General features: G+C 39.2%; 1 protein-coding gene across 2 annotated transcripts in view; it reads right to left on the bottom strand.

The window, feature by feature from the left end:
- Slf1 (SMC5/6 complex localization factor 1) overlaps positions 1 to 18,362 on the bottom strand; it is a 78,113-nt gene that overhangs the window by 39,336 nt on the left and 20,415 nt on the right. For both annotated transcript variants that reach the window (XM_075976417.1, XM_075976416.1), the window contains exons 5-6: positions 5,314 to 5,476; positions 213 to 353 (exon numbers count right to left, since the gene is read on the bottom strand). In XM_075976417.1, the coding sequence (XP_075832532.1) occupies positions 213 to 353; positions 5,314 to 5,476 (304 nt within the window). The remainder of the gene's footprint in view (positions 1 to 212; positions 354 to 5,313; positions 5,477 to 18,362) is intronic.

Genomic DNA, 18,362 nt, shown 5'->3' with positions numbered 1-18,362 from the left:
AACTCAATTCTTTAGGCACATATGCATTATTTCAAAGAGTCCTAAAACACAGATTTACACAAACTTCCCAATATATTCAATTCGTGAGCTAAAAAGATAAGGGTGATATGCTAGACTTCAGATCCCAAGGTTAATAATACTTTTACCAAGAAGGGGCTCTCCTTTACAATTCTTTAGGAAAATTAGAGAATGTTTAACTCACAAAATTTTACCTGTGTTCTATATATGCTCTCTCCATAAGCTTTCATTTCAAGAAATCCTGTGTCTTTCTTAAAATCATTCCCTTTTTCTTGATTGCTGTATTTGGTCCAACCAGAACTGGTTTGAGAATGTTCATCATTCTGAATTTCCTTCTGCACGTAAACAAAATTTTAGGCCATTAACTAAGTATAATAGTGGTATTATGCATACTTATTATATATATTTTATGGACTTCAGCTTAATATATAATTGCATATACTTTCTGATTAAGTCCTCCTAAAAGAAGGGCTATAAAACACTGATTAAAATTTTTCAAGGAACCAATACTTAGAGCAAACTTTCTATATTATAGTGATTTCTGTATATCACACAAACACACATACACACACACAAAAAAAAGAGAATGCTTTGTTTAGAAACTTATTTAACGAGGAATCAAAGACAAAAATATTTTATATAGCCATATAAATATTAAGATTACAACTCAGATATTAAAAATTGTCCACTTATGGTCAGACTGCCTTGTCCACTAACAATCCTACTTATGAGTCATCTAGTACAAAACCATTATATAAAGTCCTATGCAAATTAAAGCTACAATTCAGAACTGGTGAGAGCTCCGTCAGTAACCTGTTTGCCTGAAACAAATCATGAAGGCCTGAATTCAATCCTTAGAATCCAGACAAATAAAATAGCCTTGTCTGCTGACACCAAACACTTGGAAGTCGAGATGGGTAGATCCTAGGGTTTGCACATTACATGGCAAGCTCTAGAAACCCTGTCTCAAGAAACAAAAATCAAACAAAGAAAAAACAGAAAATGCAAATAAAACAAAACATACAATAAACAACAACCAAAATATAAGGTGGGCTGTTCTCAAAGAATGATATCCAAGGCTAACAGCTAGCCTCCTCAAAAGGTGGCTTCTACACTTGAAAGTATACCTGAGCACACCTACACTACCTACACACAGGTAAAGTCTAGACCTAAAAATTATCCAGTTGGGGATAGACTGTTTACTTTTTCAGCCTTTCACTGATAAGATTTCTTACCAGCAAAATAATTCAGCACCCATCTTACGGAAGAGCAACAAAGACGATCACTTTTAGCTTCTGTTATTGCAAACAAAGTATCTTAAAAAAAATCTGAATTGTGCTCATAAACCATTGTCTATATCTTTAAAAATAGAACATGAGCAAGGAAATCAGGACGAGGGGTGCACCCACCCACTGAGATGGTGGGGCTGATCTAACAGGAGCTCACCAAGGACAGCTGGACTGGGACTGAAAAAGCATAGGATAAAACCGGACTCTCTGAATATGGCAGACAATGAGGGCTGCTGAGAAGCCAAGGACAATGGCACTGGTTTTGATCCTACTGCATGTACTGGCTTTGTGGGAGCCTAGCCTGTTTTGATGCTCACCTTCCTAGACCTGGATGGAGGGGGGAGGACCTTGGACTTCCCACAGGGCAGGGAACCCTGACTGCTCTTTGGACTGGAGAGGGAGGGGGAGGGGAGTGGGGGGTGAAGAGTGGGGGGAATCTAAACTGTCAAACTGCTTCCTGTACTCTGCGGACAAGAGTCCCCCCTTCAGTAGGCTGCAATTTTGTAGCCACAGAATAACTTTGAAAGACTGAATTTCTTCATCAGCTCAGAGAGGTTAAGGTGAAAATTTGGAATAAGAACTTCTCTTCCAAAAAAAAAAAATTCTCTTCCTCCCTTTGAAAGAATCATCATAAGTCTGTAAACAATTGCTATTTGAAAGTTTGCAGCAAGAAAAACTGTTTTTTAGCCTCACATGGTTGAAAGAAGATAAACCTCTATACCTGGACAATTAAATGGTTAAAATCAGGTATAATTCCACAAGATTTCAGGTAAACAGAATACAAAGAAACATCTATTATCACTAGCAAAAAGACCAGAAACATAATGTTTACTTTCTATTCTTTCCAGGAACTACACAGGAGATCTACACATTAGGGTGCATTATACAAGTACTCTAAGTTATGGGATGTCAGGTGATTTATTTAATCCACTGTACCTTAATTTAATCAATGTGAGGTGGAATGATATAATACCAACCGTCACACAGAGATAGGTTTAAATGAGAAAGAGAGTGTAAGTGATTAGAATAGTGTCCACAGTGATCACTGTCGGCACAGAGCAGCAGTTCTAACAATTCTCACAATCACAGCAAGACTAGGAATTAGCTTTCACACACCAAGAGGCATACTACCGCCTGTAGTACGGCATAGAACAAATGACTTCTTGATGTCTCAGAACAGATAAAGTAAACCTAGGTAAAACTAGTGGATTTAACTTAGAAATTCTTTTTGTACCCTGTTATTCTTATTTCTGTAAGTTTCCTTCAATGAAGAAAATATCTGCATGTATATGATGTGTGTAAGCACGCATGCCTGTGTATGCACATGTGTGATGGCTAGAGGACAAGTTCAGGTGTCATCATCACCTTTCACTTTGTTTGAGACAGGATTTCTTACTGTCTGCACCTGTGTATGTTAGGCTAGCTGGCCTATTAGCTTCCAGGAATAGCCTTGTCTTCATTGCCCATTTCGCCACGAGTCTGGGATCACAGATGTGTACTACCATGTTGGGCTTTACGGGTCCTAGAGATCTGAACTCAGCTCCTCATACTTTGTCCATGGAGTCGTCTCCCCAGATCTCTTAGTTTCCTTGACAGTGCAAAGAAGTTTAAGTATCCCAAAGTAACTTCTCCTTTCTATAACATCTTATATAGATCAACAATTAACACATATTAGTACTTTTGCCTCCTTGTGTTCCCTTATTATGCATATTTTTAGTAACCTGTATTCTACTAGAAAATGAATTTTCCTATTTGAGGTAAAGCACCTCAAAAATGGATATATGATGTTCCCCACTCACATCTCTAATGCACTGCACATCTTCCAGAAAAGCCTACAAACCTTGCCTAAATATTACCCCAATTCTGCCACTCAGCTTTCTAAAATGTCTAAGAACATTGAACACAAGAGTTTTTGTGATTGTCATTTTTAACTCAGTCAATATACTTAACAACTCTTCGTAGATGATACTTTAAAGGAAGTATACTAGGTGCATAATGTGTTTCATGTCACAGATTGGAAAAAAACAGACAAGTTAACTAATGAAGTTATTGTTCTCACCCTTCCTAGAAATATTCACAATGTGGTTTTCTCATTTAGACCAGTTATGTACTTCTGTCTGACACAGAACTTAACAAAACAATGTATTTTAAAACTCAATGTATAAAATAGATGCTACCTGCTACTTTTGGTTGACATAATATTTGTTGTTCTTTAATACTTCAGCAGCTAAATCTAAGGCTGTAAGATTATTAAACAATATACTCTAATTATTCTTCACAGAAAATATATAATTCAGATATACTTACAAATACAAGAATAACTTTTAGTCACTGGTGGTGAGTACTAGAAAACCAACTGAAAACAACTCAATACAATAAGTATTGACTCTCAGAATGGCAATGAGGGCCAATGAAAGAACTAGTTTAAGATTGGTGAATACAGAAACTCAGTATCAGCACAGGGGTCAGAATTTTGTTTTGTTTGTGACACAGTCCTGCTATATAGCCCAGATTAGCCAGGGATTCATGATTCTTTTGCTTCAGCCTTTAAGAGTTCTGGATTTTTAGGTGCCTACTTCTAGGGCTATGTTAAGTGTCCAGATTCTATCTCTATTCTTTTGTCTGTAAGACTGTCTTCTTATCAAAGCTAGATTGTGAAAGAAATATTTTAATTCTCATATTTCTCACTATTCCAATGATCTGATCACATGCTCATTCCCAGATCAATCACTGTCAAGGACAATGACATTTCCCACAGTTCAAATAGATACATACCATAAACTAAATTGAATTTTCCAAGACTACAGTGGTACTGCTTGCCAAGATAAGGTGAGTATAGAAAGACATATTATGTGTACTCAGAAGATTTAAAAGGCTTCCATAATTTCTGCTACTCTAACAAATATGAAATAAGAATTCATGTTCAGGCTCTGTGCAAGGTGATCGGGACATAATTATGGAAAATACAAAGTAGAATATCATTAAGTAATTAAAAATTTATTCTAGCTGCACAAAGAAAAGACTTGATGTTAGTATGAGGTTAGAAAACAAAGAGAAGCAGTTTGAATTAAGAGATATGTGAAATAGAATTGGTATGACTTAGTAAAGACTGGATATAAGAAATCAGTAAGGAAAGTTTTGAAAAGTGATCCTAGGTCACTGGCATTATCTACAAGTTAACAGGTATCATTTTATGCTGAAATGAGATATAATGGAAGGAGTATGACTGTTCATAGGTGAAGGTTATTTATGAACATCCTGAGCTTTTTCTAACCCTATGAATGAATCATAAATTCTTCACTTATCTATCCGGAGTTTCACTGGGAGTTTGAACCCAGCTGAAAAAAAAAAAACTTGAGACCTGGAATTTACATGACAAAGAAGGAAGAAGGCTGAGGAGGCCAGGAAATTATTTCTAAATTTTAAAAATAATTCTTTCCTTTCCAAAAGAGAGAGAAATCTCAAATTTGTATGTCATGCATTCTCTGCTAATTTACTATAGTGTATGGTAAAATATTTAAAATTATTTTTAGCATATATCACTAAAGCATTTATGATATAAGTAGAGACTGAAAATAAAACAAGTTTAAACTTAAGCTTCTGTCAAATCTATACCCACATTCTTGACTATTTAAGAAATTGAGAATGTCTTAAAATATCCCATATTCATGTTTCTAATTATTGCACTTTCAAAATTCAGAACTCAGTTTTAATATAAACAATCAGCTCTCCATTTCTGCATGTTCTAAACCATAGACTCGACAAACTAGCTGGCTTAAACCTGACTGGTCCTGAATATGTCCATGCTTGTAGCAATCTAGAGACAATTTAATGTACACAGGAAGTTATACATGTGACATATAAACCCTATGTTATTTCACACAAAGGGCTTTAGAGCTGAGCATCTGTAACTCTGGTATTCAAGGATATTCGAGAACTGAAAGGAATGACTCTTGATACTTTATGAAAACAAATGCTTTAAAAGTCTAATACTTATTTTACTTACCTCTAAAAGAAAATCTCCTAAATACTGAATTGGATAAAAAGGAGCCTTAAAGTTCTTCTGTTCTCGCTCAGCACTGATTCTTGCATTACTGGCAATCACATGAGTGATCCCACTTGGAGAACTTTTTGGTAAGATGACATTTGCCTTTCCAGCCTCCAAAACTCTAAATAAAAGTGTAGATGATGGGGAGAATAAAGCATTAGAAGTATAGTGAATTAATCCAGTCAATTACCAATTATTTCCTTAGGGATATGAATAAAATTTCCTAAAAAGAGGTTATTCCCTTGGGACACTGAGGAACCATGGAAAGTTAACAATTGTAATAATTTCTTAAAACCTAAATTGTCTAGAACAATTGTTTAAGAATCTTGCTATTCTTTCCATTTCTTCATATGGGATGTTTTTATGAACCATGAATATTGAAGCAATTGACATGCACAAGTCACAGCAATAAGCCAAAATAACAATGAATAAAATCTTAGGTAAACAGCTACCGTGGAAGCCAAAATACACCTCCAAGGAAATCACTGTGAACCATAATAAATAAAAATAAATAAATAAATAAACAAAACCAGCTGCAGAGACCGTTAACATTTCTAGCTTTTGGCTAGGCTTTGTGGCACATAACTAGAATCACAGATATGGAGAGGCAAGGTAGGAGGATCTTAAATTTACAGCCTCCCCTATGCCCCCCCCAGTGAAATGAATAAATTCCAATCTGGAATATAAGTGAGATCCTTTTTCACCAAACAAAATAAAAACAAACAAAAATCAAAACAGATTAAAAAAAAGAAGAAAAGCTTAAACTTATAATAAGAAGCAATTTTACATTAAAGATTCTGAAGATATTACACAGAGACAAACTCATTCAAATATGAATTACTGTTTTGGTTTCTGTTTAAGGTCTAGAAAGCAAGAAAAGACAAATAATCTATAGAATCACAACTTTTCTTGAACCTATAACAAAAACTTTTACTTTTGTAGAACAAAAGGAAAAAAATAACAGAAGTAAACATGACAATGAGCTAAGTTCAAAGTACAGCTAATGTGACACTGGGAATATGTCACAAGAAAAGTTTGTCTTCACCTATATGTGCTTAGTCACAGGTCTAGTCATGGGAAGAAAATTTAGGATAAAGGGGTAATTTAGGATACAAGAGAACTTCCTAGTTGTGGGCTAGTAATTACTGGCTGCCACTGAAATACTGGCAGAAATAAAATCATAGTTTTTTCTTATACAAAGCAAATACATGTGGACTACTGGAGAATGATAAAGCTTAGCCCTTAGTCAGAGGGGAAAAAATGCTGCCTTTTGATGAAGAGTAGAAGGAAAATCTATTTGCCTTTAAAGAATTGGTAGGAACCTTTACTGCTGTGTACCCTGGTAAAAGAGCCATTGTTTTCAAAACTAAAGAGAAGGGAGGAGGAAGCAAAGGCCCTTGGTTCAGGATCTCATATCAACACAGAAACAGAGATGTAGTATTTCAGGGAGACCTGAAAGTCCTACTGACACGAGGCAGAATCTGACTGTCATGTGGGGAATGGAAGGAGGATGATGCTCAGCGCGCAATGGCTTTGAGAAGGTTTCAACAACAGGAGTCAGCAGTTTGAACAATGCTTAACTCTGAAGCCTATGCAGCACAATGAGGAATCTATCCCCCCAGAACTGTGACTTACAAAGGAGTAACAACATAGAAGAAAAGCATGACAGGAGTCTTTCTATGATATGATGTGTCTGAGTGATTTCTTAGAGGTAAGAACATCCAAAAAAGACCTTACTGCACCAAGATCTCAAAAATAAAAAAAGGAAAAGAAAAATCCACAAAGAAATTAGAGTCTGTTGCTGTAGCATGCTGAAGTTTATTGTATACAGCATTAACAAAACATACACCCAGCCCAAAAGTGAAGAGATTATCATACATGAGTGCACACACACACATGAAGGAAAGATACTATTCACTGGGATAATACAAAAATCAGGTCACTCTTAGCCCTGTAGCTGCCTGTTTGTAGGTACCCCTTTGCCCATGCCATCTCCATTCACTGGGCAATCTACCTCTTCTTGGTTTAAACATAGCTTAGCTCTTTCTTGTGGACACTCTCACCCAAACACTTTCTGTCAGGGAACCCAAGTTGCCACACAGGACTGTGGCTCAAGTGGCTTTCACTGTCTTTCCTGTCCTCTATTATGACCTCTTTGGTCTCCCATACAGTCCTGAAGCAGCATGTGGAAGAAGGTACCCTTCCCACCCCACCTCAAGTCACTGGAGACACAACCTCTTGACATACGATATCTACCAATTCAGCTCTACAAATGGTACTAGAAGAAAAACAAATCTGAAGTTATTAAACATTTAAAAAATAAGGAATAAATAATCCAAGATTATCAAATCAAAAGAGGGGAAAAACCCACCCCATAATAAAATAACAGCACTCAATGAACAGTGCTCAGTGATGACTCTCAGCATCAATGGTCTCAATTCCCCAATAAGAAGCACAGACTAACAAAGTGGACTGGAAAACAGAACCCATCTTTCTGATGCATTCAGGAAACATACCTAACCATCATAGAGCAACATAACCATAGAGTGACATCACCTCAGGGTAAAAGGATGGAAAACGACATCCCAAGCAAATTGACCCAAGAACAAAGCACATGTTCATAGCAGTATTATTTGTAATAGCCAGAACCTGGAAACAACCTAGATGCCCTTCATTGAAGAATGGATGAAGAAAGTGTGGAATATATACACATTAGAGTACTACGCTGCAGTAAAAAACAATGACTTCTCGAATTTTGCATGCAAATGGATGGAAATAGAAAACACTATCCGGAGGGAGGTAACCCAGACCCAAAAAGATGAACATGGGATGTACTCACTCATAATTGGTTTCTAGCCATAAATAAGGGGCACGGAGTCTACAATTGGTGAACCTAAAGAAGCTAAATCAGAAGGCGAACCCAAGGAAAAACATATCGTTATCCTCTTGGCTATGGGAAGTAGACAAAATTGCCGGGGGAGAAAATTGGGATCTTGGGGGTGGGGTGGGATGGGGGTAAGGGGAGATGGGGAGAGAAAAGGGAGAAGGGGAGGATGGGGGGAACTTGGGGAAACAGGGTGATTGCGATAAAGGAAGGTTGGATAGGGGAGCACGGAAGCACAAATCTTAGTTAAGGGAGACACCTTAGGGTTGGCAAGAGACTTGAACCTAGAGTGGCTCCCAGGAGCCCAACGCGATGTTCCCAGTTAGTTCCTTGGGCAGCTGAGGATAGGGAACCTGAAACGACCCTATCCTATAGCAATACTGATGAATATCTTGCATATTACCATAGAACCTTCCCCTAGCGATGGATGGAGATAGAGACAGAGACCCACACTGGAGCACTGGACTGAGCTCCCAAGGTCCCAATGAGGAGCAGAAGAAGAGAGAACATGAGCAAGGAAGTCAGGACCATGAGGGGTGCACCCACCCACTGAGACACTGGAGCTGATCTATTGGGAGCTCACCAAGGCCAGCTGGACTGTGACTGAAAAAGCATGGGATAAAACCGGACTCTCTGAACATGGCTGACAATGAGGGCTGATGAGAAGCCAAGGACAATGGCACGGGGTTTTGATCCTACTTCACGTTCTGGCTTTGTGGGAGCCTAGCCAGTTTGGATGTTCACCTTCCTAGACATGGACGGAGGGGGGAGGATCTGGGACTTTCCACAGGGCAGGGAACCCTGACTGCTCTTCAGACTGGAGAGGGAGGGGAAGAGGAGTGGGGGGAGGGGGAGAAAGTTGGGAGGAGAGGGAGGGAAATGGGAGGCTGGGAGGAGGCGGAAACTTTTTTTTCCTTTTCTCAATAAAAAAAATATCTGAAAAAATAGAATTCAAACCAAATTAATTAGAAGAGAAATAGAAGAATACTACATACTCATTAAATGAAATCCATCAAGATGATACTGCAATTCTAAACATCTAAATGGGGAAAAAAAAACTCAAAGCATGTCCACTAAAAGCAGGAACAAGATAAGGATGTATCTTAGCTAGAGCAATAAGACAAGTGAAGGAGAACAAGAGGATACAAACAGGAAAGGAAAAAGTCAGTTTCCTTATTTTCAGAATATACTGCTTTATACATAAAAGTTCCACCAGGAAACTCTACAGCTGAGAACACTTTCAGAAAAGTAGCAACATACAAAACTAACACAAAAAAATCAGTACCCTTTTTATATATATACAAATGACAGACTAAGAAATCAGAGAATGTACCTTTCACAATGGTGCTCCCAAAATTAACTAATTAATTGTTAAAGATTTGGAGATTTTTTAAAAAAAAATTTTAAAAATGGGACACTAAAGAAATTGAAGATGACATTAGAAGTTGGAATAATCTCCCATGTTCAACTATCAGTAGAATTACTATTATGAAAATGGCCATCCTGTCAAAGACTATAGATTCAAAACAATGCCATCAAAATTCCAGCACAATTCTTCATAGAAATCGAAATGCTAGTTCTCAGCTTCATGCGTAACACAAATAATCCAGGATAGCTAAAACAATCTCGAATAATAAAAGAACTGCTGAAGGTATCACTGTCCCCAATTTCAAGTTGCATTACAGAGCTTCAGAAGTAAAAACAGCAAGAGCCTTTCATCAATGTAATCAAATTAATTCCCAGAAATAAATTTACTAACCTATGGACATATGATTTTTTGATAAAGAAGCCAGAAATACACACTAGAAAATAAGAGAGCATCATTAACAAATGGTTACTGGTCAAATTGGATTCTTGCATGTAGAATGCAAATCTGGTGGGGGCCAATTCTGTATTCTATCAATTACCTTTTAAATAAATGCTGATTGGCCAGTAGCCAGACAGGAAGTAGGAGCGGAACAATGAGAACAGGAGTATTCTGGAAAGAAGGAAGCTCTGCCCTCAGTCCTGCCCAGACCAACAAAGAAGCAGGATGTGACCTGCCCTGCTGAAAAAGGTACTGAGCCATGTGGCTAACATAGATAAGAAAATGCGTTAATATAAGCTACAAGAGCTAATAAGAAGCCTGAGCTAATGGGCCAATCAGTTTATAATCTTATGGAGATCTCTGTGTGCTTTCCTTTGGGACTTACCGGCTGTGGGAACTAGGCAGGACAGAAACCCCAACAAGCAGGCCCTCATGTTACACAAATCAATTTATATTCATCAGCCTATATAAAACTCAAGTCCAAATGCATCAAGCACTACGGCCAGATACACTGACTCTGACAGAATGAGAAAGTGAGGAATAGTCTTGAACTCACTGGCACAGAAAAAGACTCCCTAAACAAGACACCAATAACATAGGCACTAAGAACAATTAATAAATGGAACCTAATCAAACTGAAAAGCTTTGTTATGGCAAAGGACATAACATCCAGATAAAATTGCAGGCTACAGAATATGAAAAGGATCTTTGCCAATTACACATCCAATAGAGGGCTAATATATAAAATATATAAAGAACTAAATAAAAGTGGATATTATGAAAAACAAAGCCACAACTAGACAATATGCAGAAAGTAAAGAGGTTTTAGAGTCAGCACTCAGTCCTAAATGTGCTCTTTTCATCATATCCCGTATCAGGTCTGAGGAAGCTCACGTAGAAGAAGAGACACATGGAATATCAGAATCAGAGAGAACCAATGGCTCCAAGGAAATAGTGATCCCTAGACTCAAAAAACTGACACACATAATAACTGAGAGACTGTGGCAGCATGCACAGAGCCTGAACAGTTTCAAACCAGATGAGATCCCAGTCCTGAGAAGGGAAAGTGGACAAGGGATCACACCCCTAACTATGAAGCTTTCTGTAACTGACACCTGCTTGCAAAGTCAAAATTAGTTTCTTCTGGTGGAGTCTCACAGGATATAGTAACCACACTTCAGGGTAGGCCACATGCCCAGCCAAGTACTCCAAAACATATCCTTTTAGGTTTAGTTAACAGAGGCATCATTACATTGATATTAGTAAGCTCTTACCTACCAATTATTATTTTTTATTAACAAAAACGGCTTAACTCCCACAGTCAAAAAGTATTATATACAAATAAATACATATCCTAAAATACATGTCTATGAGACTAAATTTGAACTTTAATGCATGCATATGTAAAAAACCAAAAATATTTCTATTTAAAGAGCCTTAAAGTAAAACACTATAAAAATAGACAAATGTCATTATGAAATTAAGAGGTCAGTTAATCATGAGGATACAGTAACTGTAAACACACACACACATATACATCTCCAATAAGCATTAAAGGATAGATAGAAAAGAGAGATTATAGTATAATAAATTATAAGGAAACTTAGGTACACAGCTTTCAGCACTAGTGATTATCCAGTTAGGAAGCTAAAGAGAAAACTTTAAATTTGAATTACATGTCAGACCAATGGGACCTACGACACATGCAGAACATTCTATCCAAAAGCAATAATACATATGTTCTTCTCAAGTATACAGAAAATTCTCCAGGAAAGATCATGTGATATCACTAGACAAATTTGAACAAATTGAAGAAAATCTAATGCAGCTAAAATCATAACCACCATATTTTTTATTGATAGTAATATAAGTTAGAAGAAAACACAAATATGTGGAAAATAAAGTATTATACAATCACTACCTTAACTAAATAATAAGGCAAAAGTTGGTAATATGGTGAGAGATCCTGCACTGTAATCACCAGCACTGTAAAGCAATCACAATAAAAAACATCTTGAGCTTCGCAGTAGTGTAATTCGCCTTTAATCCCAGCACTTGATGCAGAGGTAGGTGAATCTGAGTTCAACACCAGTCTAGTCTACAGAGCATTCTCTAGGACAGCCAGGGCTACACAGAGATACCTGTCTCAGAAGAAAACAAAAACAAAAACAAAACAAAAAACAAACTATGAAGGAAAGGCAGCACACTGAAAGCTATGGAACATCGGGATCAGGAGGCCATGCTGGTCAGAGGTTGCAGTCTACCATGGCTTGGGAGTACAATATAGAGAAAATCACCTCATCCCCCAGTGAGGGCTTCCTGCTGCTCTCTACCTAACCTAATCTGGAGACTGTCTCTAGGCCCCAATGCCTGATTATCTCAAGGATGATCCTTGACAATGTTCCCTGCAAATGTTCTTCCCCTCCTGCCCACAGAATAACTAGGTGAAATGCTCCAGTTATTGTGATAGGGCTGTCCTGCTTAATCCAGCTATATTATAGGAGGGTGCCACTTAATGCAAATTAGGGATTTCCCAGCTACTGTCCCCAATCCTATATCTCTTCGACAGTATGGAATAAAGTTGAGGGGCCTCACTGAAGCTCAACTGTTTTCCGGAAGGAAATTTCGGCCTGTGTTCGCAGACCATGCAAAAAAGCTCTTTGTTGTTGCTTCTGTCCCCTTTTCCTCATGGACTGGTGTTGTGGGAGCTGCGGGCTGGCGTTCCTGCCACTGGGCTCCTGGCCGCTTTGCTAGCTTATGCCCTAAAATAACAACACAGAAACTGGATTCTTTTAAACACTGCTTGGCCCATTAGCTCTAGCCCTTACTGGCTAATTCTGATATCCCCATCAACCCATCTCTAATAAACTGTGTAGCACCGGTCTTACTGGGAAAGATTCAGCATGTCTGACCTGGCGGCTTGCTCCATCGTGTCTGCCTGGGAGAGGGGAGCATGGCCTCTGAGCTCACTTCCTCTTCCTCCCAGCATTCTGTTCTGTTTACTCCTCCCACCTATGTTTTAACCTATGAGGGCCAAGCAGTTTATTATAATTAACCAATAGCCGGTGGCGGGAGCTGGGTGGCAGAATGCAGCCCCGCAGCTCCTACAACAGAATGGCGTCCAGACGTGGATGACTGAATACACACAAAGCCTGAGAAGGCTTCGGAAAGAATAGAGTAAAGCATGTTTTCTTGGCAGCAGCAATTTCTTGGGTCTGCTCTGCTTGCTAGAGGCAAGCAAGCACTCTCATCTAAGAGAGGCTTCCTGACACAGCTTTAGCTGCAAACCTTGCAGCTCTTTTAAGAGGTCCTGCCAAGAAACAATTAAACGCTGTTGATGAAAAGCTGAACGCATGCTTTTCAGTTTTCAGCTGTAGCAGGAAAAAAGCTGCGCCATTTAAAAATGCCAGCTTTCTGGGCCATCCTGCCAGGGCAAACTCTGTTTGAGGCAGGAGGGCCGGCTACAGAGAGAGGACTTGAATGTTGTCTGTTACAGCTCACTTGCTGGCAGGGACCTTGAAACACCATAGAGTTGTGGCAGTAAACATGGCTACAGCCAGTACCTCAGCCATGAGGTTGGAACTAATGGGCCAAGCAGTGTTTAAAAGAATACAGTTTCTGTGTAATTATTTCGGGGAATAAGCTAGCAATGCGGGCAGCCGGGTGCTGGGGACGCAGCCCCACCACACATATTACAACAGAGTGGTGCTCCAACGTGATGGGCTAAATCCACTTAAAAACCTGAGAGAGCTTAATTTTAAACAGAGAAATAACAGAGTTTAACACAGAGTTTTGCTGTTTGTTGGTGGCGTGCCGTAGAGAGGTTTCCTGATTCAGCAACAGCAGCAGAAAAAAAGCTGCGTCATTTTAAAGCGCGGCTTCCTGGGGCTTTGCTGCCAGTGTGAACTCTGGCTTTAAAGCATTTCAATGGCTTTTATGGGACTGGATGTTTCTGTTCCCGCTTGGGATCGAAAGGAGAGTGCTCTGAGACCGTGCTGATGGCTCAGAGCTCCCCACCTGCACCTGGGCAAACGGCAGAATCAGGCTTAGGCAGGCAGAAGAGCATGGCGGATTCCTGCCACCATACAGAGACGTGTTTTCAGACTGCGCAGTACTCTGCGTGTCAGATTTGGCTGTAACTTGGATGAAAATAGTTTCTGTGCCGCATGCTCAGTCTCAGAGTTAAAGTGCTCAGTGCGGCTCCTACCTGATGGCCCCAGAGCTAGTAGAAAATGGTACATTCTCCATTTTGAAATTGGAGAGAAGTGGAGCCAACATCCAGAGCAGCCCTTTGCCCTGCAGCTCAGAGGCACAACTGATTCAGTCACAAGTGGCTCTGCCATGTTGGACTGGGCGGGGAAAGCCTGCAGTACCTGTTTTTGACCTAGGAATGTCACAGCTTAGATTCTTAAGCGCTTAGTGATTTAAAGGCGCAAATCAAAAGTGCTCCTGGATAGTAAAAGATTACAGATTCACAATGGGACAGATCCAGACATAAAAGACCACTAAATGAGTCACAATGTTAGATAAATGTACGTAGGCTTGAGAGAGAGAAGAAAAAAAATAGAGAGTAAAGTTAATGGTTAAAAAAAAAGGTAAAGTCTTTAAAGAGACAGAATACAGATAGTTAAGAGATTAAAAGAAATAAAGGAAAACAAACCACATAAAAATGGAAAATTCACAGAAAGTCTGGATTCTTTGTATTATTGTGTTTTCTTTAAAACTTTTGACTGTAAAGGAGCTTAGTACAGAGAGACATTTCATTACATGGGCTGCCAAGTGGAACCAGAATGGATATAAGGGTATTATGACTTCAGACTTTGGATCTAAGGATATGATGCTTTGGAGAGGGTCTTCTTTTGTTTTCACAGAGGATGAGACTCTATGAATTGCGTCTATCCCAATATGGTATGATAGACCACACCCTCCTGAAAGGCTGCTGTGAACACCCTCAAAAAATTGCTTCGCTAAACTGCCAACTGAGATGAAACAGGTTATACCATGAAAGACCTAATTAACGACGCCCCCATTCAGCAGGAAGCAGTTTGGAGAGAAAAAACTGGGCCCATGTTCCCAAATATTGTTTATAAATGTTCTTTTACATTTAAAGGGGGATATGATATAGATATGAATAATTTGTATTGGTATGGATTTTAAGGTCAATTTTGTTATATGTATATGTATTTCTGATCTTGTATAAAGTATTGTGATTGTGTAGTTCATTTAAAAATATAATGTATAATTAGAAATATAGGTATTTAATGGATAATCAATAATAGTCAAGCTTGTAGTCATGTTAGTTAGATTTTCTAGATATACAGAGATATATTTCAGTTAGATAGGCATTCTTCATATCTTTCAAAGACTGCAGAATATGGCATTTAAAATATTTTAATAACTTAGGGTTTTTCAATGCAATGAGACACGTCTGCTCCTGGCAGACCCAGCTACTTCAAGAGGAAGATGGGCATTGAAGAGGCTCCTTATGGAGTTTGATAGCCATTTGGGCAAGAAACTGCTCTTGCCTGGACTGCTTATCTGGACACAAAGAACCCGCAGAGAGAGGACTGATGAACTTGCCTAAAGGTGAGATGGTCTTTCGGGGTTCCTGACTCATGAAAGAGTCTGTAAGACATTCTGCAGGACATAGATAGTGACTGAAATGTCTTTGAAATTTCCTGCTTCATGGAAATGTCTGCTGGATACTATGGACTGTAGGCCCAAGATGGATGCCCCAACGGTACAGAGGAACTTTGGGTGACTGTCCAGGCAGCAAGATGTCTCTGTCATTTCTAGAGCTTTGGACTTCTTGTTTGCTTAGGTAATATTATATCCTTCTGCCCAAGTTCCCCCCATCCTCCCCTTCTCCCTTTTCTCTCCCCATCTCCCCTTAACCCCATCCCACCCCACCCGCAAGATCCCAATTTTCTCCCCGGCAATTTTGTCTACTTCCCATAGCCACGAGGATAACTGTATGTTTTTCCTTGGGTTCAAAGGAAGGTTGGATAGGTGAGCACGGAGGAACAACTCTTAATTAAGGGAGCCACCTTAGGGTTGGCAAGAGACTTGAACCTAGAGTGGCTCCCAGGAGCCCAACGCGATATCCCCAGTTAGTTCCTTGGGAAGCTGAGGATAGGGAACCTGAAATGACCCTATCCTATAGCAATATTGACGAATATCTTGCCTATCACCATAGAACCTTCATCTGGTGATGGATGGAGGTAGAGACAGAGACCCACACTGGAGCACTGGACTGAACTCCCAATGTCCCAATGAGGAGCAGAAGGAGGAAGAACATGAGCAAAGAAGTCGGGATCACGAGGGCTGCACCCACATACTGAGACAGTGGGGCTGTCTCATCAAGGCCAGCTGGACTGTGACTGAAAAAGCATGGGATAAAACTGGACTCTCTGAACATGGCGAACAATGAGGGCTGATGAGAAGCCAAGGACAATGGCACAGTGTTTTGATCCTACTTAATGTGCTGGCTTTGTGGGAGCCTAGCCAGTTTGGATGTTTACCTTCCTAGATATGGACAGAGGGGGGAGGACCTTGGACTTTCCACAGGGCAGGGAACCCTGACTGCTCTTCGGACTGGAGAGGGAGGGGGAGAGGAGTAAGGGGAGAGAGAGAAGGGTGGGAGGAGGGGGAGAAGGGTGGGAGGAGGGGGAAAAGAAAAAAAAAGATAAAAAAAGAAAAAAAAATTATATCCTTCTGGAGTCTTTGATGGAGTTGAAGAAGAATGGTTAGTTATAGTTAGTTTTCCTTAGTTATGATAAAGGATAAAATAGATATAAATATTGTAACTGTAATTCTTGCTTTATAATTGTTTTTTTATATATAATTTTACTATGTTAAAATGAAAGCCTTCTTTTTGTTTAAATAGAAAAAGGGGAAATGATGTGGGAGTGATTTCTTTCTAATCTGTTGCTTTCAAAGGTTAATTAGTAAAGAAACTGCCTAGGCCCATTTCATAGGCCAACCCTTAGGTGGGTGGAGTAAACAGAACAGAATGCTGGGAGAAAGAAGCCGAGTCAGGCAGTTGCCATGATTCTCCCATTCCAGACAGACGCAGGTTAAGATCTTTCCTGGTAAGCCACCCCGTGGGCTACACAGATTATAAGAAATGGGTTAGATCAATATGTAAGAGCTAGCCAATAAGAGGCTGGAACTAATGGGCCAAGCAGTGCTTAAAAGAATACAGTTTCTGTGTAATTATTTCGGGACATAAGCTAGCAATGCAGGCGGCCGGGTGTCAGGGATGCAGCCCCGCCGCTCATATTACAACAGACTGGTGACCAATGGACTTTGAGGGAAGAGAGGGCCCCACAATAGAAGGCAATAATAATAGCTTAGGACAAATTTGCAGTCAAGCTTTTTGGATGGTGACCTGCCTCTACAGTCTCAACACTTGGTCTTCATCAGATGGCACTGTTTTTGTAGGGCACAGAACATTTGAGGCTGGAGACATGGTTTGTAGTGGAGAGCTACTTGGGGGCAGGCCTCTGAGTGTTATAGACTAACCTTATTTCAAGGCAGGTGTCTAGTTTTTGATCTAATGTGTGACCAAGTTTTGTTGTGAGCTCCCATTGCCATTCCTTCCCCACCATGATTGATGATAGACAGTAGCCAGTAACGTGAAACTTCCAGGTAAAATAAAACTCTCTTTCCTTATGTTTACTTTTGACGAATACTTTGCCATAGAAACCAGAAAAACCAACACAATGCAACAATACGATAAGAAAAAAAAATTATCAACTTAATGCTACAACTCAAGGAAGAAGAATAAGAACAAATTAAATCCAAACATTGGCAAATAAATGGAATAACAAAGAGCAATGCAAAATATTAAAAAAAAAAGAAGATCAGAGTATGGTGGTATATGTCTGCAATGCCAGCTTTCAGAAAGCCCAGGGAAGAGGGTAACAATTGACTGGGGTAGCCTGTGATACTAGACCTTATAATACAAAAAAAAAAAAAAAAAAAAACCAAAAACAAAGGCTAGAACACACAGAAGAAATAAAAAATCTATGGAACTAAAACCTAGATTTTGAAGAATAAAATAAACCATATCTACATAAAAAAAAGCAGTGATCTAATGTACAAGGGAAGTAGTGAAAGACAAGATGGCACGAGTAAAGTGGGGGCATGGGCATGGGAGAGGGGACAAAGGGGCAGGGGATGAAGGAAGGGAAGCAGAGAAAAACACCTACTTCAATAAAATCAATAAAAAAGAAAAATAAACCACTATAAAAATTAGTTAATTGAAGCACAAGAGATAATATAAGCTTGTGCAAAAAATTTCTTTAAAATGTC

This window comes from Microtus pennsylvanicus, chromosome 6 (genome assembly GCF_037038515.1).
Source record: "Microtus pennsylvanicus isolate mMicPen1 chromosome 6, mMicPen1.hap1, whole genome shotgun sequence".
NCBI lineage: Eukaryota > Metazoa > Chordata > Mammalia > Rodentia > Cricetidae > Microtus > Microtus pennsylvanicus.
This window is presented reverse-complemented; position numbering and strand designations above follow the sequence as displayed.